At 52.9% G+C, this 24,599-nt stretch overlaps 1 protein-coding gene across 5 annotated transcripts; it reads left to right on the top strand.

Moving 5' to 3' along the window:
* The first annotated feature begins 698 nt into the window (after positions 1-698).
* Positions 699-24,122, top strand: FGR (FGR proto-oncogene, Src family tyrosine kinase). 5 transcript variants are annotated; one of them, XM_003891421.3, is made up of 13 exons: positions 699-851; positions 11,302-11,364; positions 12,530-12,768; positions 13,316-13,418; positions 14,797-14,895; positions 19,139-19,242; positions 19,430-19,579; positions 20,583-20,738; positions 20,814-20,993; positions 21,497-21,573; positions 21,840-21,993; positions 23,064-23,195; positions 23,292-24,122. In XM_003891421.3, exons 3-13 carry the CDS (start codon positions 12,543-12,545, stop codon positions 23,498-23,500), a joined length of 1,590 nt encoding a protein of 529 aa, XP_003891470.1. In that variant the 5' UTR covers positions 699-851; positions 11,302-11,364; positions 12,530-12,542; the 3' UTR covers positions 23,501-24,122. The 5 variants fall into 5 exon arrangements, with proteins under 5 accessions (XP_003891470.1, XP_021793953.1, XP_031521915.1 ...); XM_003891423.5 differs by lacking the exon at positions 699-851 and adding an exon at positions 9,531-9,986; XM_009202962.4 differs by lacking the exon at positions 699-851 and adding an exon at positions 10,682-10,818.
* Positions 24,123-24,599: the final 477 nt, after the last annotated feature.

The following is a 24,599-nucleotide window of genomic DNA, read 5'->3' as shown; positions in this document are numbered from 1 at the left end:
GCCTCCACAGTAGCTGGGACCACAGGTGTACAACAGCACACCCAGCTAATTTAGAAAACAAAAGATGGTGTCTCCCTATGTTGCCCAGGCTGGTCTGGAATTCCTGGGCTCAAGCAATCCTCCCACCCAGGCTCCCAAAGTGCTGAGGTTACAGGCTGAGCCACTGCCCCCTGCCCAGTTTTTCTAAAACTTGGGTGTGTGGGGGAGGCTGACACCCTTCCCGCTCCTCTGAAAGGCAGTTGCCTAACAGAAAGGTCCTCTGCTGCTCACTGCCCTGTGTCCCCAGTGCCCAGCCCCTGAGGAAGGGAAGGCATGCTGAAAGGGTCCAAGTGATCCATGTCCAGTGGCTCTGGTGACAGCAGTCTGAAGTCAACTGGCTGTGAGAACTCGAGTAAGGCCAGTCCCGATCTGGTCCTCAGTGATGGAAAAAAGCCCCTCTTAACCTCCAATTCAATGATCCTGAAAGAACAGGTGCTTCAGGGGTGCGAAAACTGCACTTTTGGAGGGGGCCTTTGGGAAGGCCGTGCTGGGGACTCAGGTCTGGAGGGTGACAGAGCCGACCTCCCGTAACCTGGGGAGGAGGAAGGTGGGGGCGGGTGGGCCTGGGATCTGAGGGCGCCTCCTCGCTGCGGGCAGCTGGCTTGGGGCTGGGGCGTGACTGTCTCCCCGCCACCACCACCGCCCGCCCGCCGCGACTGCAATAAGAGAAGTCCGAGGCGGCTTCCTCCTCCCTGCCCAGCAGGGGCGGCGGTCAGAAGCGGGCAGCACCCCAGTTCTCCCCGCACGCCGTCACTCGCGGCTGCTGGAGCCCCGGCTGGCTCGCTCCGGGGCCAGGCAGAATTTGGCTCCAGGTAAGAGACTGCGTCGGGTGGGGGCTGGGCAGGTCAGGCAGTGCCCTCCCCCTCGGGGCTCTGGGGAGAGGACTGGGGGTGGAGGGGAAGAGAAGCCTGAACATGGGTGTGGGGGGACACCTGAGCAAGGTGACAGCCAAAGGGACCCCAGCCCGAAAAGGCCTAAGGAGTAAAACTGGCAACCTGGAGAGCAAGGCTGATAAACCTGGGGGAGAGGGCGGAGGGGAGCACCGGGGAAGCCGACCAAAGGGACCCCAAAAAGGTCTAGTGGGTAAAATGGAGGGGACTTACGAGAGTTTAGGAAGGGGGGCTAAGACAGGCGGGGGAGAAGGACTAAGGGGAACCCCAGGAGGGTCTGGGGGAGAAACTGGAGGGATCGTGAGAGTGGGACTTCGGGGAGAAGCCGACGGGTCTGATGGGTCCGGGAGAAGGGAAATGGGTGGGGGTGCTGGAGGGAACAGGTGAGGAAGCTGGCGGGAAGAGGGTCGAGGAGAACGATCTCTGGAGGACGGAGAACCTGAGGTGCAATTGCGGGTCCAGGAAGTTCCCCTTTTCCGAGCCGACCGAAGTCGGGTTGAAGCCCACAACCCGCAGGGTAACGTAGGCGGCCGCGACCCTCCCGGCCCGCCCTTGCGGTGGGTTCCGGGCTGCAGGGGACTCCTTCCCGGCGCGCAAGGCGTGGGTCCCCTCTTCCTGGGGAAGTCCCCGCCCTCAGCAGGGACTGGCCTCTCCGGGCGCCCCCTCCGCGCCCGCGGCGGTCTCGGCCCGCGCTCCCCGCGGGATCCGGGAATTGCTGCCTCCCCGACGGAAATCCTGCCTTTGACCGCGAGTGCCCGCAGGGGCTGCCTCCATGGCAACGCGAGGGCGGGCCGCACTGGGCCGCCGCGGGGCTCCTGGCGGGGGCAGCCCCCTTTGCTCTCCACCTTCGCCCTCTTTTTGAATCCTCGGTCTGGTGGGTGGGGGGGCGGGCTTCCCGACTTAGGAGGGCGCGATGCCGCTGTGTTTAGGGATCCTGAGTTGGAGGATCTGCTGTTTGAGAGACCTGGGTTCTTAGCAAGACTGGGCCCTTAATTGCTGTGTGACTGTAGGCAAGTTACGGGGCTTCTCTGGGCCTCCTTTTCCTCATCTGAACTATGGGGAGAAATTATCCTTGTGTCCACCCTTCCCCCACGAGGATCAGGTGTAGAAAGCAGTATTTGCTGAGTGTCCTGAAGGGTTAAGGGCTATCCCTGACTCAGCGAGCCTCCCCTTCACCATCTCAAAAGCATGCAGAGGAGACCAGCCTGGGCAGCACAGGGAGACCCCCGTCCTGTCTCTACAAAAAAATGTAGTTAGCCGGAAGGCCAGAAGTGGTGGCACCTGCCTATAGTCCTAGCTACTGCAGAGGCTGAGGCTGGAGGATCTCTGGAACCCACGAGTTCAAGGCTGCAGTGAGAGCTCCTGGGTGAGAGAGTGAGATTTTGTCTGTAAAAAACAGCAACAAAGGCCGGGCGCGGTGGCTCAAGCCTGTAATCCCAGCACTTTGGGAGGCCGAGACGGGCAGATCACGAGGTCAGGAGATCGAGACCATCCTGGCTAACACGGTGAAACCCCGTCTCTACTAAAAAAATACAAAAAACTAGCTGGGCGAGGTGGCGGGCGCCTGTAGTCCCAGCTACCCGTGGGGGGGCTGAGGCAGCAGAATGGCGTGGACCCGGGAGGCGGAGCTTGCAGTGAGCTGAGATCCGGCCACTGCACTCCAGCCTGGGGGACAGAGTGAGACTCCGTCTCAAAAAAAAAAAAAAAAAAAAAAAACAGCAACAAAAAGCATGGATGAGGCCCAGACAGCCCTGCTCTCACTGACAGGGCCTCCAGGGACCAGCGGTCAGTTGGCATCTAAATAAACAGTCTATGGCTCTGATGAGGGCCCACACTGGGGAGGTCAGCAGAGTTGAAATCTGTCTCGCACCCTCTCTGGTGCCGCACCCAGTTGGCCACACCTCGGGTGTGTACTCTCAAGGACCCTGACGTCCTCAGCATCCTTCCGACTGTGGTGGTGATGGGAGAGCAGGACCCTGTTCCCACTTCACAGATGGGAAGATGGAGGTTTGGGAGTTGGCAACCTGCAGGGCCAACAGTAGGGACCAGAAGTCCAGGACATCTCGTCTCTGATGTAGCCTGAGCTGAGGCCTGAATCCTTACCTCATCCAGACCAAGTTTCATGTCCCCACCGGGGAGGAGGGTGTGGGATTCCAGGGCTTCATGACCACTTCCTGTTCCAGTGAGTCGGTGCTCCCATGCCCTCCTCCAGTGAGGGTGTGAGTGTTTGTCTGTTTTGGGCTCTGAGTGAATGAGCATGAACCCTTGGGCACACAGGTGGATGTTCGGGTGTTCTCTGCAGCCGCCTGGAGCTGATGTGGCAAAGGAAGTGGCCAGACCTCAGGAGGCTGAGTAGGGAACCCCAGAGCTGGAGAAGTAGGGGCAGGGCTTTTCCCACCGGGAGCAGACTGGGCTGACCTAAGGTGGGAAAAGGCAGGATGTCCTCCTCACCGCCCCCCTCCCCTGAGGAACCGGGGACGGGGCTTCCTGTCTGGCCACACTGAAATCTAGACTCCCATCCCTCGGCTGCCCCTGGACACCCCCATGGCTCCCATCTCCTGAAAATCCTGAGTCCCAGGACAGATGGCACCTAAAGAGCTGTGTTTTAGAGGCTGGTGGGTGGTTTTCAGCAACAGGTGGAAAACCGCTTTTACCCACAAGAAGTGGAAAAAACTGCTGATGGCTTCGGGACCACATGGAGGGTAAAGGCTACCCCCAAACACCCCCTGCACACACCTGGCCTCACCATGGTGGTGGTGGAGTCACACAGGGTTGGGTGGGCATGTCTTCTTCAGGAGGCAGTTTCGAGGCCTCAAGAAAGGATCGTGTGAGATGAAAGGCGGTTAATGAAGGCCGAGCACAGTGGCTCACACTTGTAATCCCAACACTTTAGGAGGCCGAGGTGGGTGGATCACCTGAGGTCAGAAGTTCAAGAACAGCCTGGCTATCATGACGAAACCCCGTCTCTACTAAAAATACAAAAATACAAAATTTTAGCTGTGCATGGTGGCGCATGCCTGTAATCCCAGCTACTCAGTAGGGTGAGGCAGGAGAATTGCTTGAACCCGGAAGGTGGAGGTTGTAGTGAACCGAGATCGAACCATTGCACTCCAACCTTGGCGACAGAATGAGACACTGTTTCAAAAAAAAAAAAAAGAAGAAGAGAAAGAAAGAGAGAGAGAAAGGAAAGAAAGAGAGAGAAAGAAAGAGAGAGAGAGAAAGAAAGAAAGAAAGAAAGAAAGAGAGAAAGAGAGAGAGAAAGAAAAAGAAAGAAAGAGAAAGAAAGAAAGAAAGAGAGAAGGAAAGAAAGAAAGAAAAGAAAGAAAGAAGGAAAGAAAGAAAGAAAGAAAGAAAGAAAGAAAGAAAGAAAGAAAGAAAGAAAGAAAGAAAGAAAGAAAGAAAGAAAGAAGGAAAGAAAGAGTTAATGAGCAGTGGGGGCCCCAGCGAGAGAGATGGGGATTCAGCAAAGGCGCTGGGGTTCAGCGGGGTGAAGGGTCTCTGTGAGAGGACTGGGGATGAGGGATGGAAGCCCGGTCTGGGGGACAGGGCCTAGTGAGAGATGCGGCACAGTGGGATGCGAGTCACCTGCTCCCTGCCCCTCCAACCCTGGCCTGCCCCCGGTCAGCCCAGAGCCCGGAGGAGAAGCCGGAACTCTTGCAGGATGGTGGTTTCCTGCCCCTGCCCAAAGTCCCAGTTCCCTTTTGGTGAAATCCCCCAGGCAGCTGGGCCAGCTCAGCCCTCTCACCTCACCCTGGGAACTTCTGTTTCTTCTCAGCCCTGCCCAGTCCTGTACCCTCTGGTCCCATACCATCATTGCCATGGAGGACCTTTCTCAAGGGAAAGGAGGGAAGTGAAAGTTCACTGGGCACTTACTGTATGTCTGATGCTTTCAAGGATGAGACCCCATTTGATGCTGAGAAGCAACCCCAGGAGGTGGACATTTGTATTCTCATTTTATAGGCAAAGATGCTGCCGCTCAGGGAGATAAACTGACTTGCCCAATGCCTTAAGTCAGTTGTCAGGAAGGCTAGAATGTGAGCCTAAATCTGCCTCTAGATCCCACAGATACTTGGTGAGGGTTGCGGGGGCAGGACATCCTGTGTCTACATCAAAGAACTGGCATAGCTTTTGGAAGTATGGGCCTCGAAAAAGAATGGGTGAAGCTGGGGTTCCTATGTCCAGCAGTAGGGATGGGTGGGAGGCAGGGTCCCTCCCTGCTGGGTGACCAGCTGCCATATGACAGGGGTGGTGTGTTCGACCGGAAGTATGACATTCACTAGTTAGGAACAGGATGATCTCCTGCTCAGGCTTTGGAGAACACAGCCATGGGGGAGGGAGCAGAACTCTGGACTTGAATTAATAGTCCTGACTTTGAATCCCCTGTCTGACTGTGTGATCTTGGGAAAGTAACTTCTCCCTATGCAAAAGAAAGGGTGGAGTTGTAAATGGTCCCTGGGGGCCATTCTGGTTTTGGTTATTGGTCACACTTGGCCACTGCACATCGGGCAAGAGCCACATGTCATGAATCCCTCACAACAACTGCTCAGAAGGTGCAGATGCAGCAACTAAGGCTCAGAGGCTTATGTCAAAGATCCAAGGTCACAGAGCTACTGAAGAATGGAGCTGGGGAGGGCCACAGGGCAGATGTTGAAGTGGGGAGCACTATGGTCCAGGGTTGGACCTCAGTTTGATACTTGTAACCTGATTTTGACCCTGATGGGGATCTCGGAGCCAACTCCTGTAAACCAGATGTTCAAGAGACATATTTATAAACAGAACTAAGTGCCCAGAATGATGCTGTGGCTACTTTCTGAGCTGCCGCCTTTCTGGTGTTAGCAGGCAGCCAAGTTCAGTGCTGAGAAAAGAGAGACCTGGCTTCTTCAGATTCAGTGACTTCCTGAGAAAATCTGGGCAGATATGGCTCGCTCTCTCTCTCTCCCGCACCCCTCCCTCCCCCAACCTGCGCCCTGCCTGCTGGATCAAGGATTCAGAGCATGAGGCACAGGGCTCAGAACACTAGGTGCTCCTTAAGAGACACACGTTATTGTAGGGATGTCCAATCTTTTGGCTTCCCTGGGCCACACTGGAAGAAGAAAAATTGTTTTGAACCACGCATAAAATACACTAACACTAATGATAGCTGATGGACTTTAAAAAATTGCAAAAAAGGCCGGGTGCAGTGGCTCATGCCTGTAATCCCAGCACTTCGGGAGGCCGAGGCAGGCAGATCATGAGGTCAGGAGATCAAGACCATCCTGGCTAACATGGTAAAACCCCGTCTCTACTAAAATTAGCCAGGCATTTTGGTAGCACACCTGTAGTCCCAGCTACTTAGGAGGCTGAGGCAGGACAATCACTTGAACCCAGGAGGCGGAGGTTGCAGTGAGCCAAGATCATGCCACTGCACTTCAGCCTGGGCAACATAGTGAGACCCTGTCTCAAAAAAAAAAAATCTCCAAAAAAAAAAAATCTCATAATGTTTTAAGAAAGTTTATTAATATGTGTTGGGCCACATTCAAAGCTGTCCTGGGCCGCATCTGGCCCATGTACTGTGGGTTGGACAAGCTTGCATTATTGCTTCTACTAGGATTGCAGAATGGACCAGTGGTTACAGTGGTTTTTGGCAACAAATTGATCAGCATTGCATTTTATCATCCTTTAGTCACAGTGTAATCTTGGGCAAGTTACTTAACATTTCTGTGCCTCAGTTTCTTCATCTGTAAAATAAGGGCAGTCATAAACCCACCTCATAGGTTCACTAGACAAGACCATGACTGGGAATTGCTTGGCAAGATGCTAGTCACTATTTAATAAATTAGCACATTTTTACTGCCACCCAGATTTCTAGGAAGTCAAATTACTCTCCAAAGGATTGGTGGCACATAGAGATCAGAGTAAGGGGAGGATGACGAGTCCTGGGGCTATTTTTATGTAGATGCCTGAGCAGAGTGAACCCAATCTGCTCTCCCTCCGAGGTCTTTCCCCCTCCTTGTCTCTTTAGCTCTCTCTCTCTTTCTTTTCATCTCCGCCTCTCTCTGTTTCTGTCTCTTTCTGTCTCTCGGTTACTCTTTCTCCTTAATTCTCGTTTCTGCCTCTGTCTCTTTGTCTCTGTTTCTTGCTGGCAGTGTGTGCTGGAGCCAGCTAGTTACTGGCTCAGGGGAGTTCATTCTGCGCATCTCTTCCACCCCAGCTTTCAGGAACTCACTCTGGTAGCTTTAAATCAGCCATGGTGGCAATATTTACACCATGGAAATCAGAAAATGCGACAGATCAGGGCTTTTTTTATTTTTTTGAGAGTCAGTTTGCCAGCCTACCACGCTGTATTTCTCTGTCTCTGGCTCTTCCTTCTGTCTCTCTTTCTGTCTCTCTAACTGTCTCTGGCTCTTTCTCTTTATCTCCCTGTATCTCTCAAACTCTGCCTCTCTTTCTCTCTCTCTCTCTCTCTCTCTCTCTCTCTCTCTGCCTCTCCTTTTTCTACCTTTCCCCATCTCTTTCTTTCCTCTGACAAAACAGCATGAACATGGCTACATGCAGTGTGGCCCCTCACTGCCTTGGGCCATGCAGATGCCATACCCTGTGCCCTACATCCCCTGACCCCTCAGCATACTGGTCCCCAGAGAGCCAGGCCTGGCCAGGGCTTTGGTCTGTATCAAGTCTGGAAGTGGTAAGACTCAAGAACTGCCTAACTCTGCCTGCTGACAACACTGTCAGCCATGCCAGGGCTCTTCCTGAGCCCACAGAGCTTCCTTCTCAGATGCTGATAGTCTCTCCCTTGCAGCCATACTGGGCATGCAGAATTCAGGGATCCCGTTGGTCTGATGTAGATATGTTGTGGCAATATACACGTGGGTATTATTGGAAGTGGCAACATTGTATCTGTGTGTGAACATGAGAGATTGTATAAGTCTGTGTTCTATAGAGGAGAGCTCTATGTGGGTCTGTGTCACCGGAGAGAGCTGTGTATATCTGTGTGTGTGTGTCTGTGTGTGTGTGAGTGTGTGTGTCCCTATGTGGGGGGCAGGGGGACAGTGTGGGGGCATCTGCATTTGTGCATGCCAGCAGGAATGGCTGCATCTGTCTGTATCTGTGATGGGCAATGGAGAGAAGTACTTGAAAGCTCAGATTCTGGAGCCAAACACCAGGATGCATCATATCTGTGGCCGCCTTTTTTGAGACAGAGTTTCACTACGTTGCCCAGGCTGGAGTGCAGTGGCATGATCATAGCTCACTGCAGCCTCTACCTCCTGATCTTAAGCGGTCCTCCTGCCTCAGCCTCTCGAGGCACGTGCCACCATGCCAAGCTAATTTTTGGAGTTTTTTTTTTTTTTCTTATCGAGACGGAGCTTCACTATCACTCAGGCTGGAGTGCAGTGACAGGCGTAAGCCACCGTGCATGGCCAATTTTTGCATTTTTTATAGAGCTGGAATTTGCCATATTGCCCAGGCTGGTCTCGAATTCTTGTGCCCAAGCAAACCTCTTGCCTTGGCCTCCCAAAGTTCTGGGATTATAGACATGAGCCACTGTGACTAGCCAACCCTGGGCAGATTTCCAAACCTCTCTGTGCCTCAGTTGCCTCATCAATAATAATACTTAGGCCAGGTGCAGTGGCTCACATGTGTAATCCCAACACTTTGGGGGGCCAAGGTGGGTGGATCACTTGAGGTCAGGAGTTCAAGACCAGCCCGGCCAACATGGTGAAAACACTGTCTCTACTAAAAATACAGAAATTAGCCTGTCTCTACTACAAATACAGAAATTAGCCTGGCATGGTGGCGGGCGCCTGTAATCCCAGTTACTCGGGAGGCTGAGGCAGGAGAATGGCTTGAACCCAGGAGGCGGAGGTTGCAGTGAGCCAAAATCATGCCATTACACTCCAGCCTGGGTGACAAGAGCGAAATTCCCTCTCAAAATAAATAAATTAATAATAATAATAATAATACTTAAATCATAGGGTTGTGTGGATAAAATGAGATAATATAGGTAAAGTGCTTAATGCAGTGGCCAGCACATAGTAAGTGCTATAAATTCTATATTTGCTATTCTTGTATAGAAGATGTGTGTGTGTGTGTGTGCACATGCGTGTGCATGCGCATCTATGTGCAGACGGATGACGGCTGGACGTGTGTGTATATGGGGTGTGTGTACACTGAAAGATGTTTGTGCTAAGAATCTGCAGAGTAGCCTGAGACTGCATGAGGCAGCTGAGGTAACGTGCCATCTGAGAAGGGGCTGAAGGGCTGTGTGGATCTGGGTATCAGCACGGTGCACCATTTGAGGTGTGTGTGTGTCTTCCTGTGAGAAGGCTTTATTCTCACCCTTGGTTTTTCTGTTTTCTTTTTAAAATAGAGACAGGGTCTTACTCTCTCTCCCAGGCTAGAGTGCAGCGGTACAATCACAGCTCCTGCAGCCTCAAACTCCTAGGCTTAAGCAATCCTCCCACCTCAGCCTCCCGAGTAGCTGGGACTGTAGGTGGGTGCCATCAGGACTGGCTAATTAAAAAAATTTCTGTTTTGTAGAGACAGGGTGTCCCTATGTTGCTCAGGCTGGTCTCAAGCTCCTGGGCTGAAGCAATCGTCCTGCCTTGGCCTCCCAAAGTCCTGGGATAGCAGGTGTGAGCCACTGTGCCCGGCCTCACCCTCGTTTTTGTATCAGCCTCATTTCTCTTGTCACCAGTCCCTGAAATCCCTCCCCTTGGGCCCTGGATGGCTTCCAATCCTCCACCTCTATTTTCTGCCCTGGCTCTGACTAGCCCTGTAGCATCCTGGGGCCTTTTAGACACAGTGGTTTCATCCCAGGGAGGGGTCCCAGGGCACAGGTCTCAGGCAGGGCCCAGTGAACAGGGGCTATTTTAGGGCAGGCTTCTCACCACAGCCCGCCCCACAGTTCACCACATGGGTGTGAGGCCCCCACCCCCACCCAACACACACATGAGAGCACACTTACAGCAAAGGGTGAGAGGGGCAGGTGGGGCTAGGGTGGAGACCAAAGCACTGATGTGACGGAACCATCGGCCAGGCAACTGGACCTGGTGGATCCAGGAAGACTTCCTGGAAGAGGTGAGTGGTGCTAGGAAGGAAGGACAGGACCCAGAGAGAAGGGGAAGAGAATATCTGTAAGGGTAACTGGACTGGGGATCAAGAGGAGAAGCTGGCGGGTCCTTGCTTCTAGGACCTTGGGGCCCCTCTGGGGCAAATCAGGGTTCACTGGATTGGCCCCACCCTCAACTCTCCATTCTTCTCACATCTTAGGAAACCAAGCCTTCTCACCAGTCAGTTCCTCTCTGAGTGTTGCAATGGCAGAGTTTCTGGCAGGGTGTGGGGGACCCTTGCTCAATGACCTCCTGCCCTGTTGCTCAGAGGATACAGCTGCCAGAAAAGAGTTGGCTCATTGTGGGCCTTCCCAAGGGACTCTGGTGGCCCCAACTTCTGACGTGGTCCTTTCCCTGCTATGGGGATAGGGTCAGAGCTCCGGAGGCAGGTATCCACTGTCACTCAGCCACCACATGGAACCCTAGGGTGGCTGGGAGCACAGCAGGGTTCAGAAGAAGGACTGTTTTTTGTTTGTTTGTTTGTTTGTTGTTTTTTGAGATAGAGTCTTGCTCTGTCACCCAGGCTGGAGTGCAGTGGTGCGATCTCGGCTCACTGCAACCTCTGCCTCCCGGGTTCAAGTGATTCTGCTGCCTCAGCCTCCCGAGTACCTGGGACTACAGGCGCCCACCATCACGTCTGGCTAATTTTTGCATTTTTAATAGAGATGGGGTTTCACCATATTGACCAGGCTGGTTTCGAACTCCTGACCTTGTGATCCACCCACCTCGGTCTCCCAAAGTGCTGGGATTACTGGCATGAACCACCGCGCCCGGCCAGAAGAACTGGTTTTTAGGAGAAGGTGACTGGGGACTATGAGGGAGTTGAGCATGGCTTGATAGAAATCCTGTTAGAGAGATGATTATAATGTACAAAATCATGCGTGTCTGAGTGTGTTTGTCTGTTAACCTGGCAGGCACCACATGTATATGTGCATGTGTATGTGTGTGTGTTATTGTGAGCTTGGGCTTGTTAGAGCCTCTGTTGGCGTGTGATGGTGTTGGCACGCACACTCATGCAAATGCATGCTGTGAGTATTGTTGCGTGACTGTGCTGGTGTGTCCCGTGAGTATGAGTGTGAAAGAGAGCTGGTGTGGGTGGTGTGCCCTGTGTGACAGTGGTTGTGTAAGTGTGCCAGGGGTGATAGGAAGGAAAGTGAAGGCAGAAGTCATGCTGGGGCAGAGCCCAGGCCTTCTGGCTTCCTGAAGAGGGCAGGAGCTGGGCAGCTGCTGACAGAAACATTGGCAGAGCCTTCATCTTCCTTGTCCTTCTGTCTCACCCTCAGGTCTCTGACCCCTCCCAAGGATCATGCTGCAGCCCCACTGACCCAGGAGTAGGGGCCTACGGGGTGAGTGGGGTGGACTGAGGGCTTTCAGGGTCACGAAACAGGGTGGGGGTGGCCTTCCTGAACCCCACAACTCCTCACAGCCCCTTCCTCCTATAAGGACCTTGTTGCTAGGTAACAGATGGGGGAGCCAGAATGAGGCAGCTTGAGAGGCTGGAGACTGGACCCATGACAGGAAATGGCCTTGATCCCCCTCTGCAGTGACTCTCCAGGTGCAGACACACAGCCTCACACACACTCACACACAAACATGCGCAGATATATAGACATACACGCAGAGATACATCCAGAGACAGGCACACTGCTCCCACCCAGAGCTACGTGCACATTCATAGACACACAGACACAGAGACACCCACTCACACAGACAGGCACACATATACTCACACAGAAGCACATACACACAAACACGGTCTTACAGACATACACACATGCAGCCAAACACATACATAGAGACTTTTACACACTGTCATATACACACAAACCTGCACACACAGACACACAGACATCCATAAAGAGCTGCACACACACGCATACCCACACAGGCAAACTCACCCATACTTAGAGAGACACAAAGACACACATGTACAAGCACACTGAAAGAGTCACAGAAACACAACATATCAAAGCATTAGGACCCAACCTGGGCAATATAGCAAGACTTTGTCTCTACTAAAAATCGAACGAATTAGCCAGGGGTGGTGGCACGCACCTGGAGTCCCAGTTCGTGGGAGGCTGAGACCAGAGGATCACTTGAGCCCAGGAGATCAAGGCTGCCGCAAGCTGTGATTGTGCCACTGCACTCCAGCCTGGGCAATAGAGTGAGAGCTTGTCTCAAAACAAAACAAAACAAAACAAAAAACAAAGCAATAGGAGGCAAAAATATACAAATAAGCATAGCAATATCCCAATGTAGAAAGCCAGCCCCGGAGACATAGACACGAGCCAATGGAAAGAGAAGCACTGAGTGGGGACATACTGTGAGGCAGACTGAACGGTACAGTAGGTGGCCCGGCTCCGCTTTTTTCCCTTAGAGGGAGGACCCCAATCTAGGCCCAAGAGAGAAAGCCATGTGCCTGTATGAGCGTATGAGCATGTGCATACACGTGTGTGCACAGAGTGGTGCACCTGGCAGGGGCCCTTGAGTGAGGCATGCCCCATTCTGTAGCAGGGAACCTGGAATGGGCTGTGTGTTCTGCAAGAAATTGGAGCCGGCGGCCACGGCCAAAGAGGATGCTGGCCTGGAAGGGGACTTCAGGAGCTACGGGGCAGCAGACCACTATGGGCCTGACCCCACTAAGGCCCAACCTGCATCATCATTTGTCCACATCCCCAACTACAGCAACTTCTCCTCTCAGGCCATCAACCCTGGCTTCCTTGATAGTGGCACCATCAGGGGTGTGTCAGGTGAGTCCAGGGGGCCGGAGTCAGGTGCTGCCTGGATCCTGGGAGAAACTGAGGGAAGAAGAGGAGATGTGGACTTGCCCTTAGGAGCCTCCAGTAGGATGTGGCAGACACAACCCCGCTTTCAAGATCACACAGGCTGAGGGAGTCTGTACAGCCCTACCGTCAGAAACCACAGTCTGCAGGGGAGGGTCAGGAAGCTCTACTCCCAGACTGAGAGGGGCATGACCCTGTGACAGATGCAAGTGACAAAGAGAAACTTCTTGCCCTTTTAGGAGCCACTTCCCAGATGGGAAGTCTTCTTGGTGGGGAAGAGGAGGAGTGGGCAATCAGGGGATCCTCCGTGGTGGGAGGAATGGGCTTGAAGTTGTGTGTCCTAAGCTGTGGAGACCAAATCTGAAATTCCTTGGACTCCAAAGGCCTTTGGGAGCCGGGGCACTAGAGGAGTGGGGAGGTGCAGCGCCTGGCTGGGGAACAGGAATTTGGGGGTGCAGCCCCCTTGGTGCTTCTGCCCCATGCCCTACCCTGCTGAGTAGCCCTGACTCTGCAGGGATTGGAGTGACCCTGTTCATCGCCCTGTATGACTATGAGGCTCGAACTGAGGATGACCTCACCTTCACCAAGGGCGAGAAGTTCCACATCCTGAACAATACGTAAGTGACCAGGCCACCTAGTCAGAACATTGTCTGGGCTGGAAGTAGGACCCAGACAGGAATCCCGCCTGGTCCCTAGCCTCAGAATGCTCCAGCCTAGTTGCGAACACATATACATAAAAATAAAAACCCTGGATGATTGCAACTGTGTGCTGGGGTGGGGTGGGGGGGGGGGGGGGCAGGTGTTGGGTCACTGCACCCGGCCTGGAGGAGGTGATTTTTAAGCTGAGGCTATAAAAATGAGATAGACGACCAGGTGCGGTGGCTCACGCCTGTAATCCCAGCAGTTTGGAAGGCCAAGGCGGGTGGAACACCTGAGGTCAGGAGTTCAAGACCAGCCTGGCCAGCATAGTGAAACCCAGTCTCTACTAAAAACACAAAAATTAGCTGGGCATGGTGGTGTGCCCCTGTAATCCCAGCTACGTGGGAGGCTGAGGCAGGAGAATCACTTGAACCCGGGAAGTGGAGGTTGCAGTGAACCGAGATCGCGCCACTGCACTCCAGCCTGGGCAACAGAGCAAGACTCCATCCCAAAAAAGTAAATAAATAGTTAAAAAATAAAAAATAAGAGGGAGGAAAAGAGGAAGAGAGTGACAGAGAATGAGAATAAATGATAACTTCTGAAAACCACAAAGTGGTTCACCTTAGGTGGTTCATAAAATATGGGATGCAGAATGGGAGAGAACAGAGGCTAGAGAGGTAGGCAGAGGCAGATTCTGTCAGGCTTTTTTTTTTTTTTTTTTTTTGAGTTGGAGTCTCACTCTCTCTCCCAGGCTGGAGTGCAGTGGTGCAATCTCAACTCACTGTAACCCCCGCCTCCTGGGTTCAAGTGATCCTGGGACTACAAGCAGGAGCCGTTACACCTGGCTAATTTTTTGTATTTTTAGTAAAGATGGGGTTTCACGATGTTGGCCAGGCTGGTCTCGAACTCCTGACCTCAGGAGATCCACCTGCCTCGGCCTCCCAAAGTGCTGGAATTACAGGCATGAGCCACCACACCTGGCCTCTGCCAGGCTTTTTAAGCCACGTTGAGAAGGCTAGATTTTATCCAGAAGGAAATCGGTAGCCATTTTCTGTGGGGAAGTGACCTAGTCAGCTGTCCACTGTATTCCCAATCCCCAGCTCAGCCCAGCTGAGGAGCCCATGGAAGAAGCTAAGAGCCCCAAGTGCCCCCGAGCTTATTCCTTCTGCGGGGACAAGCCCTCCCAGGGAAGCTGCAGTGGCTGGGGCAGAGCAGACAAAAGACCTGGTGGTGGTGGGGTGTCCAAGATGGGGGGTTGGCAGGATTCATCTCTGCAGTCCTGTGTGGCTCCGCCTGGCCCCAGGGTGCCTTGGGGGCTGGGGGTGCTGCTGACCATGCCCTGTTCTGTGCCTACAGTGAAGGTGACTGGTGGGAGGCTCGGTCTCTCAGCTCGGGACAAACTGGCTACATTCCCAGCAACTATGTGGCCCCTGTGGACTCCATCCAGGCTGAAGAGTAAGTGAGGATTGCGGCAAGGCCAGCCCTATGGACAGGACCCTGGAGTCCAGACTCCAAGGCCACCTCTTGGACAAGTCATTGCTCCAGTCTGAGCCTGTCTCCTTATCTAATAATTTTGTAAGGTCATTGTGAGAATAAAAGAAGATTATACTGATAATAATAGTAGTAGATAATACTTACAGAGCATGTACTATGTTCTGGGCACTATTGAAAGTACTGTCTGTGTATTAATAGGGTTAGAAACTACTATTACCCTATTTTACAAATGAGGAAGTTGAGGCACAGAGAAAGTAAATATCCTGTGCGAGTTCACACGGCTAGTGAGTGGTAGAGCTGATGTATGAACCCAGATAGTTAAGCTGCATTTGCTCAGCATTATACATATTGCCTCCCAGTAAAAACAACAGTGTGTGAGCTTTAAAAAATTGTAAAGTGCTAAACAAGTGCAAGGGAGCATTACTAGGAATTAATTCTATTAAGGAGACAAGAATTTTTCTTTTTTTTTCTTTTCTTTTTTTTTTTTTTTTACTCTGTCGCCCAGGCTAGAGTAGAGTGTAGTGACACAATCACAGCTCACTGCAGCTTTGACCTCCCTGGCTCAGATGATTCTTTCACCACGCCCAGGTAATTTTTGTATTTTTAGTAGAGATAGTGTTTTGCAATGTTGCCCAGGCTGGTCTTGAACTCCCGAGCTCAAGCGATCCGCCCATCTTGGCCTCCCAAAGTTCAGGGATTACGGGCATGAGCCACTGAGGCCTGGCCCAAGAGGCAGGAATTTACCATTCATTGAATGCCTTTATATACTTGAGCAAGTATACTACAGCAAGTATTTACCACCTTGGTTCATTTAACTCTCACAATAACACTGTTGATATTATTAGTTTTTTAAGAGACAAGGGCGTGCTCTGTTGCCCAGGCTGGGGTACAGTGACATGATTTTAGGTCACTTCAGCCTCAAACTCCTGAGCTCAAGTGATCCTCCCACCTCAGCCTCCTGAGTAGTTGATACTACGAGTGTGTGCCACCATGCCTGGCTAATTTTTATATATATATTTTTTTTATAGAAGCAGAATCTTGCTGTGTCGCTCAGGCTGATCTCAAACTTCTGAGCTCAAGCAATCCTCTCACCGTGGCCTCCCAAAGTGCTGGGATTTCAGGCATAAGTCACCATGCCTGGCCTTGATATTATTATTTTAGACAGAGTCTTGCTCTGTTGCCCAGGCTGGAGGGCAGTGGCTCAATCTTGGCTCACTGCAACTTTCACCTCCTGAGTTCAAGCAATTCTCCTGCCTCAGCCTTCCAAGTACCTGGGACTACAGGTGCACGCCACCACACCTGGCTAATTTTTGTTAATTTTAGTAGAGATGGGGTTTCACCATGTTGGCCAGGCTGGTCTCAAACTCCTGACCTCAAGTGATCTTCCTGCCTCAGACTCCCGAAGTGCTGCGATTACAGGTGTGAGCCACCATGTCCAGCCCCTTGTTATTATTATTGTCCCCATTTTACAGATGAGGAAACTGAGGCTCATAAAGCTTTTAAAAAGCTATCCTCACAAATGTCATACATATATGAGAAAAGAAGGGATTGAAGAGACTGCAAAGTGAGAATCCAGGACTCTGTGATTGATTTGGGTTATGGGGAGTGGGAGGAATCAAGGGTGACTCAAAGTCTTCTTAAGGAGCTGGGTGGATGATGGCACCATTTGCTAAGGCAGGGAACACAGGAGCAGGTATAGGTTCATGAGTTCTAGGGGGTACTTGTTGGATTGTGGTTTGTGGAGAGGAACATCCATGTGGAGGAGGCTGCCAGCAATTCGATTAGGTTGTGCTTTGTATGGCAGGCAACCAGCCCATGCTGATCCATGCCCCTGAATCAGCCCAGAGGAAGGGGCATTTTTTCCTAATTGGCACTAAGACTGCTCAGTTTGTTTGCTATGGTCCTTGCAGAGGGCACAGTGGGCTAGGGCAGAAATGTGGAACTCATGAGAGTAAAGATGATCATTAACGCTATATAGGAGGGGGCCGGGGGCAGTGACGCATGCATGCAATCCCATCACTTTGGGAGGCTGAAGTGGGTGGGTCACCTGAGGTTAGGAGTTCAAGACCAGCCTGGCCAACGTGGTGAAACCTTATTTCTACTAAAAATACAAAAATTAGCTGGGTGTAGTGGCAGGCAACTGTAGTCCCAGCTACTCAGAAGGCTGAGGCAAGAGAATCACTTGAACCTGGGAGGTGGAGGTTGCAGTGAGCCGAGATGGAACCACTGCACTCCATCCTGGGTAACACAGCGAGATTCAGTCTCAAAAAAAATATTAATTAATTAAAAATTTTTTAAAAAGCTATATAGAGGGTTAAGGAAGAGAGCAGAGAGTGAAAAAGACTGGCTCTAGGACCCCACTTTGGGGAAAGCTGCCCTCGAAGGAGAAGGAGCCACTGGAGAAGTGAGGAAATCCAGACCAGGCCAAGTCAGAACAACCAAGAGAGCGCAGAAGCTTCAGGAAACTAGAGAGGGCGTGTCAGAGGCTGCCACTGGATTTGGCAGTGGGGGTGACCTTGGTGAGAGATTTCTCTGTGCGAGGGTGGGAGGCGGAGGCCAGACAGCAGAACCTGGGAGGCAGTGGGAGGTGAGGAAGTGGAGACCCAAGTGCGAAGCACTTTTTCAAGTAAAGGGAAGGCGAGAAGATACAGCAGAATGTTGATGGCAAGATGGAACTTAGAATAGTTTCCTTTGGGGAAGGGAGAAATGTGGGCATGTTTGGAGGTTGTTGGAATGGAGAGGCTGCATGCAGGTGGAGGCTGCTGGCAGGAAGTGGGTATGACTGAGCAGGAGCGGGTGGGCATCGCTGAACAGGAGTGGGTGGGCGAGGTTCAGAGGTCAAGTGCAGTGAGGCCCAAGTCTGGGGAGGTGATAGGAGGCATGAAGGAGAGGAGGGACAATGATGCAGAGGACAGGAGGTTTGTGGGGAGCTTCATGCTTGTGTCCACATCTTGGAGCCAGTGTCACCAAGCGCTGAGAGGTGCTCAGTGCAGTGTTGTGGTTACGGGTAGTGTGGTTAGGAGCACAGGCCCTAAAGCAGACAGCCTGGGTTCCTGTTCTATCAACTGCAGTCCTGACTGTCTAATGGGGGTGAACAATGTTAGCTATCTCACAACGTTGTTAGGAGAATTAAGTAAATACATACATGTATTAAGGCAGACCCTAGCATGAAATACGTGCTGTTATTATTATACTGATTATTAAGGAAGTAGCTAATGTCATGCGTGTGGGAGGGGGGAGGGCTTTGAAAAAACTTGACAATGTGTCCTGTCTATACAGTCCTTCAACACTTCCTCCGTTCCCCTCCCGCCTGCCCTCTTGGACACACCACTTGCCAGTGCTTTCTCCTGTTTCCTGAACTGTGCCTAGTACCCAGGGGCGGACTGACTTTCCCAGGGTCCACTAAGACTTCCACCACCCTTGGTTTGAAAACACGAGGTTCCTTTAATTCAACCCAAGATGGCCACAGACCAGTTTCATGATCATCTGAGTCTTCTATGGCACCTGTGGTCATGTCAGCTCCCCCATTGTACCTGCACAGTTGGTTTAGGGCTACAGTTCAATCCCGGAAAGAATCCCCAAGGGAGAGGAGTGATTGAGGCCTGAGGTTGAAGTTTAGACTTAGGAAAACATCCAAGTCTAAGAGAGTGCAAGAAGAGCAGGAGCTGGGGCGGGAGCAGCCAGAGAGAAGAGAAGCAGGAGACCGTGTTGCTCTGGAGGCCAAAGGAGGAAAGGATTTGGAAGTGGGGGTGGGAGAAGGATCTGAGTGATCTGATTACTGGAGTGGTGAAAAAAGAACTAGGGTGAGGGGCAGAGGATTTTAGGTAGATCTCATTAGCCAGCCTGTGGACAGGTCACTTTCCCTCTCTGAGCCTCAACTTCCTCATCTGTAAAATGAGTGCACAGAGGGGCTAGAGTGAGATGAACTGAGGGTCCATGGCACCCTGATGATTGGGATTGAAGCAATTTTAATTCAAGAGAAACCTAACGAGAAGAGATGCTAACCTTTGCTGGGCACCTACTGTGTGCCAGGCATTTTACATTCCCCTTCTCTGTGATCCTCCCAGCCAGGCTGTGAAGCAGGTGTACCAGCCCCATTGTACACATGGGGAAAATGGAGTATTGACTTGTGAAGTGACTGCGCAGGAGGCTGAGGTGAGGTTTGAGCAGAGCACACCTGACTCTTGCCTGCCTTTCCCAACAGGTGGTACTTTGGAAAGATTGGGAGAAAGGATGCAGAGAGGCAGCTGCTCTCACCAGGCAACCCCCAGGGGGCCTTTCTCATTCGGGAAAGCGAGACCACCAAAGGTAGGGGTGATGCCATGCGCCAAGGTGACTGGGAGGCCCAACCATTGGGGTAGGGCTAGGAGCGGTAGGGTGCTTGGGTCAAGGCCAAGACTGGGACCAGGTCCTAGGGATGCTGCTGTCGGGCCTCTCCCAGCTCCCAGACTAGGGGAGAGGAGAACAGCAGATCCAAAGTGATCCTTCTCCACAGGTGCCTACTCCCTGTCCATCCGGGACTGGGATCAGACCAGAGGCGATCATGTGAAGCATTACAAGATTCGCAAGCTGGACATGGGTGGCTACTACATCACCACGCGGGTTCAGTTCAACTCGGTGCAGGAGCTGGTGCAGCACTACATGGGTGAGGGCAGGGGCCTCAGATCCCTGAACCAACCCACTGAAGCATTGTCCAGATGGGGAGACTGAGGCCCAGAGAAGGGAAGGGTCTACCAAGCAGTATCGGCCAGACCAAAACCAGAACCCAAGGAGTGGTCTCCTAGGCCAGGAGCTTTTGTGAGCTTCTGGAGGAAAGCAGTCCATCACCAAGCAGCACCTCCTAATAACTGAGCAAGGCATTGGTCAGTTTCTTGCCTCAAGGCCTCAATTTGTGGAAACTTGATGGAATGTTTGTGCCACCTGAATGCCCCACCAAGGCACCAGGACTGCCCTGTGGGCAGACAGGGAGCCATCATCACAGGGCCCTGAGCAGGGGGTGACAGAGGCTGGTCTCACTTTTGTGAGAAACTCTGGCTGCTGGTGGAGCTTGGATGCCAGGGGACAAGGCAGAATGAGGGGTCCATCAGAAGGCAGGGGCCGTTGTCCAGGTGAGAGGTGGTGGAGACTAAATTGGTGGCAGTGGAGTAAAGACGAAGCAGATGATTTTGAAGCTGGGTAGGAGGCAGAATAGGCCTGACTTGGTGGAGAATTGGCTGTGGGGGTGAAGGCAAGGCAGAAGTCAATGCCCACGTTTCTGCCTTGATTGGTTATGCCAAGGATGAAGTCCCTGGAAGACCATGGGCCTCATGTCCACACCTTTGCCTGGAATCCCCAACCCCATTTCCACCTGTGAGAATCCCACCTTATCCTTCAAGGCCCAGCTGGAGGCTACCTCCTATGGGAAGGCCCCCAGGCCTTACAAAAGGCTTACAGGGATCATCTCTCCCTCTGGGTGCCACTCCCTTCCTTGGGCACCAACATGTTCCCCTATTCAGTGGGTCGAGTTGCCTTTCTTCCTGGCCTGTAACCTCATTTGGGGCCTAGTTCCTTATAATTGATCTTAGGGTCTGGCACCAGGCTGGTATAGGATAAGGAGTGGAGGGGGGTTTCCTGGCCCTCCTGTGACTACCCCATGACCCCTCCCCTAGAGGTGAATGACGGGCTGTGCAACCTGCTCACCGCACCCTGCACCATCATGAAGCCGCAGACGCTGGGCCTGGCCAAGGACGCCTGGGAGATCAGCCGCAGCTCCATCACGCTGGAGCGCCGGCTGGGCACCGGCTGCTTTGGGGATGTGTGGCTGGGTACGGAGCTCCCGGGGGCCGGGGCGAGGGCCTGGGATCGGGGGAGAGGGTCCTGACAAGACAGCCTCTGAGCAGGCACGTGGAACGGCAGCACTAAGGTGGCGGTGAAGACGCTGAAGCCAGGCACCATGTCCCCGAAGGCCTTCCTGGCGGAGGCGCAGGTCATGAAGCTGCTGCGGCACGACAAGCTGGTGCAGCTGTACGCCGTCGTGTCGGAGGAGCCCATCTACATCGTGACCGAGTTCATGTGTCACGGTTAGGAGGCGGAGCCTGGTCGGGCGGGATTCAGGATGAAGTTAAGAGGGGAGTTTTCAGGCGTGGGACCTGGGACGCGATCTGTGAGGGATGAGGGACAATGGGTAGAGTCCCACTAAAGGACCAGGTGTGTAAAACGACTGGAGCGCTGGGGTGGGAGCCGGGCCGAGTGAGACCACTACGGATCTGGGGCTGGGGGCGGCGCCTCTGGTGTTGGGGGTGTGGGGTTTGGGCTAACGAAGGCAGAATCGGGAATGAGGGAGGGTCTGGGGCGGAGTCTGAGTGGGTCGTGTCCGGGGCACCAAGGAACAGAAGAAATGAGATGTGGGCAGAGTCCGTGTCTGGCAGCAAGGCCAGCGCGAGACAAGTGAGGGGTTGAGGTACCCGCGGGGTCCTAAGTGAGGGGCGGGTCCAGGTGGGCGGGGATGGAGGGGCGGGGCCAAGCGAGAGGGGGAGGGGCTGGGGCCAGGGCTAGGGCTGACGTTCTGGCTTCCTCTTCCCAGGCAGCTTGCTGGATTTCCTCAAGAACCCGGAGGGCCAGGATTTGAGGCTGCCCCAGTTGGTGGACATGGCAGCCCAGGTAACTGGGCCAGCAGCCTTTACCTCCCGGACCTCCTACCTATTAACTGTTCCCAAATTCTCTGTCCCTTCAAACGCCTGGGAGGGCGGCCCCGCCCACTGCATCAGCTGTGCCTCCAGCTGTGCCTGAGAGGTACTGCCTCTCTTTCTGGGCCTCAGTCTCCCCCTCTGGAAAGTGGGTTTTTCAAATGGTCCCTCACCCCTCACACAGGCCACGGTGCTGTGAGTCCACATGAGCTCCCATCTCTCCACACTTTGGCCCCCCAGGTAGCTGAGGGCATGGCCTACATGGAACGAATGAACTACATTCACCGCGACCTGAGGGCAGCCAACATCCTGGTCGGGGAGCGGCTGGTGTGCAAGATCGCAGACTTCGGCTTGGCCCGTCTCATCAAGGACGATGAGTACAACCCCTGCCAAGGTGCCCTGCCTCACCCCACCTTCCAAGAGCTCCCCATGCAACAAGGGACTTCCATGGGGCCCCACACACTCAGGAACCCTTCTTCACCCCAGGTCACCCGAGTCACCCCCATCCTGATGTAGTATGAGAGGCAATTCTGGGCTCAAATCCCAGGTCAGCCACTTACCAGCCATGTGGCCTTGGGCAAGTCACCTGACCTCCGGAAGCTGCCTTTTCTCTTCTGTAAAGTGAAAATATTCAGATAACAGCAAATCAGCAGATGTTTACCAGGCACCTGCTATGTGACAGGCACAGCTATAATTCTTAAATGAAAGACAATGACGTTCAACAGTGGGAATTCTGTAGCCGGAATGCCTGAGTGTGGATCCTAGCCAGGTATTAACCCTGTGATCTGGGCAAGTTACCTAACTAATCAGTGCCTCCTTTCCCTCACCTGTAAAATGAGTCTCTATCTCATGGAGGTTTTGTGAGGGTCAAATGAGTTAATGCATGCATATCACTTAAAACAGTGTCTGGCACACAGGAAAGGCTAGCCAAGTATTGGCTGTTATTAGGATGAGAATTATTGCAATGTTTGGAAAGTGCCCATCACTATACTAGACACATAGTAGGTGTCGACTAGATACCAAGTCCTTTCTACTATGCCCAGAGACCCTTGTGCTGAGGATCCCCAAGATCCTCATCCCTAAAGTCCCCATTCTCTCTCTCTCTTTTTTTTTTGAGACAGAGTCTCACTGTCACCCAGGCTGGAGTGCAGCGGTGCGATCTCAGGTTATTGCAACCTCCACCTCCTGGGTTGAGGCGGTTCTCCTGCTGCAGCCTCCCTAGTAGCTGGGATTACAGGCACCTGCCACCATGCCCGGCTACTTTTTGTATTTTTAGTAGAGACGGGGTTTCGCCATCTTGGCCAGGCTGGTCTCAAACTCCTGACCTCAAGTTATCCGCCTGCCTTGCCCTCCCAAAGTGCTAGGATTACAGATGTGAGCCACTGTGCTCAGACCCCATTCTCTTAATCCAGCTGTTTCCAGGGACCCCCTCACTAACTTTCCCTGCTCCCCCATCCTCTCCAGGGTCCAAGTTCCCCATCAGGTGGACAGCCCCAGAAGCTGCCCTCTTTGGCAGATTCACCATCAAGTCAGATGTGTGGTCCTTTGGGATCCTGCTCACTGAACTCATCACCAAGGGCCGAGTCCCCTACCCAGGTTTGCCCTACCAGGGGTAGGGCTGGGGTGGGGGATGGTCACAGGGAAGGGCTTCTTCCTGGCTGTCCCTTTGACTAACAGAGCCCCATCCTTCAGGCATGAGTAAACGGGAAGTGTTGGAACAGGTGGAGCAGGGCTACCACATGCCATGCCCTCCAGGCTGCCCAGCGTCCCTGTATGAGGCCATGGAACAGACCTGGCGTCTGGACCCGGAGGAGAGGCCCACCTTCGAGTACCTGCAGTCTTTCCTGGAGGACTACTTCACCTCCACCGAACCACAGTACCAGCCGGGGGATCAGACATAGCCTGTCTGGGCATCAACCACCTCTCTGGCGGTGACCACCAGTCCTTGCCAATCCCCAGAGCTCTTTTTCCAAAGTCCCCAGGCTGGCTTAGAAGCCCATAGAGTCCAAGCATCTCCGAGGAAGCGGGCTGCTCTGACACTACCTAGGGCAACTCACTCACTTTACAGATGGGGCAAAAGGAGGCCCAGAGCTGATCCCTCATCCGCTCTGGCCCCAAGCACTATTTCTTCCTTTCCCACTTAGGCCCCTACATGCCTGTAGCCTTTCTCACTCCACCCCACCCAAAGTGCTCAGACCTTGTCTAGTTATTTATAAAACTGTATGTACCTCCCTCACTTCTCTCCTATCACTGCTTTCCTACTCTCCTTTTATCCCACTCCAGTCCAGGTGCCAAGAATTTCCCTTCTACCCTCAATTCTCTTGTGTCTGTAAGTTACAAAGTCAAGAAAAGTCTTGGTTGGACCCCTTTCCTACTGGGTGGATGCAGTGCTCCAGGACTGGGGTCTGGGCCCAGGTTTGAGGGAGAAGGTTGTGGAACGCTTCCCACCTCTCTGAATAGTGTGTATGCGTTGGTTTACTGATTCTATAAATAAGTAAAATGACAATATGAATCCTCAAGCCATGAAATACTCTTGAACTTTCCTTTGGGAGGGAGGATGGTCAATGGGAGGTGAACGGACAGATTTGGCCACAGGCAGCAGTAGGGGAAGCTGAGAGAGGGCCCTAATGCCTATCAAGCATGGGGCATCCAAGGTGTGGAGTTTTAGAACACCCAGAGTCCCACTGCCCATCTGCTTGTGAGTTTAGAAGACAAGCAACTGGCCAGGCGCGGTGGCTCAAGTCTGTAATCCCAGCACTTTGGGAGGCCGAGGCAGGCAGATCACAAGGTCAGGCGATCGAGACCATCCTGGCTAACACGGTGAAACCCCGTCTCTACTAAAAATACAAAAAAAAAAAAATAGACGGGTGTGGTGGCGGGCACCTGTAGTCCCAGCTGCTCGGGAGACTGAGGCAGAAGAATGGCATGAACCTGGGAGGTAGAGCTTGCAGTGAGCCAAGATTGCGCCACTGCACTCCGCCTGGGCAACAGAGCAAGACT

This window comes from Papio anubis, chromosome 1 (genome assembly GCF_008728515.1).
Source record: "Papio anubis isolate 15944 chromosome 1, Panubis1.0, whole genome shotgun sequence".
NCBI classification, from domain to species: domain Eukaryota; kingdom Metazoa; phylum Chordata; class Mammalia; order Primates; family Cercopithecidae; genus Papio; species Papio anubis.
The sequence above is the reverse complement of the archived record's forward strand: the minus strand, read 5'-3'. Positions and strand labels throughout refer to the sequence as shown.

Coding starts and splice junctions, on each gene's coding strand:
- FGR (XM_003891421.3), top strand. CDS start 12,543: ATGGGCTGTGTGTTCTGCAAGAAATTGGAGCCGGCGGCCACGGCCAAA. Junction 12,769..13,315: donor CACCATCAGGGGTGTGTCAG/GTGAGTCCAGGG, acceptor CTGACTCTGCAG/GGATTGGAGTGACCCTGTTC. Junction 21,994..23,063: donor TGAGTACAACCCCTGCCAAG/GTGCCCTGCCTC, acceptor CATCCTCTCCAG/GGTCCAAGTTCCCCATCAGG.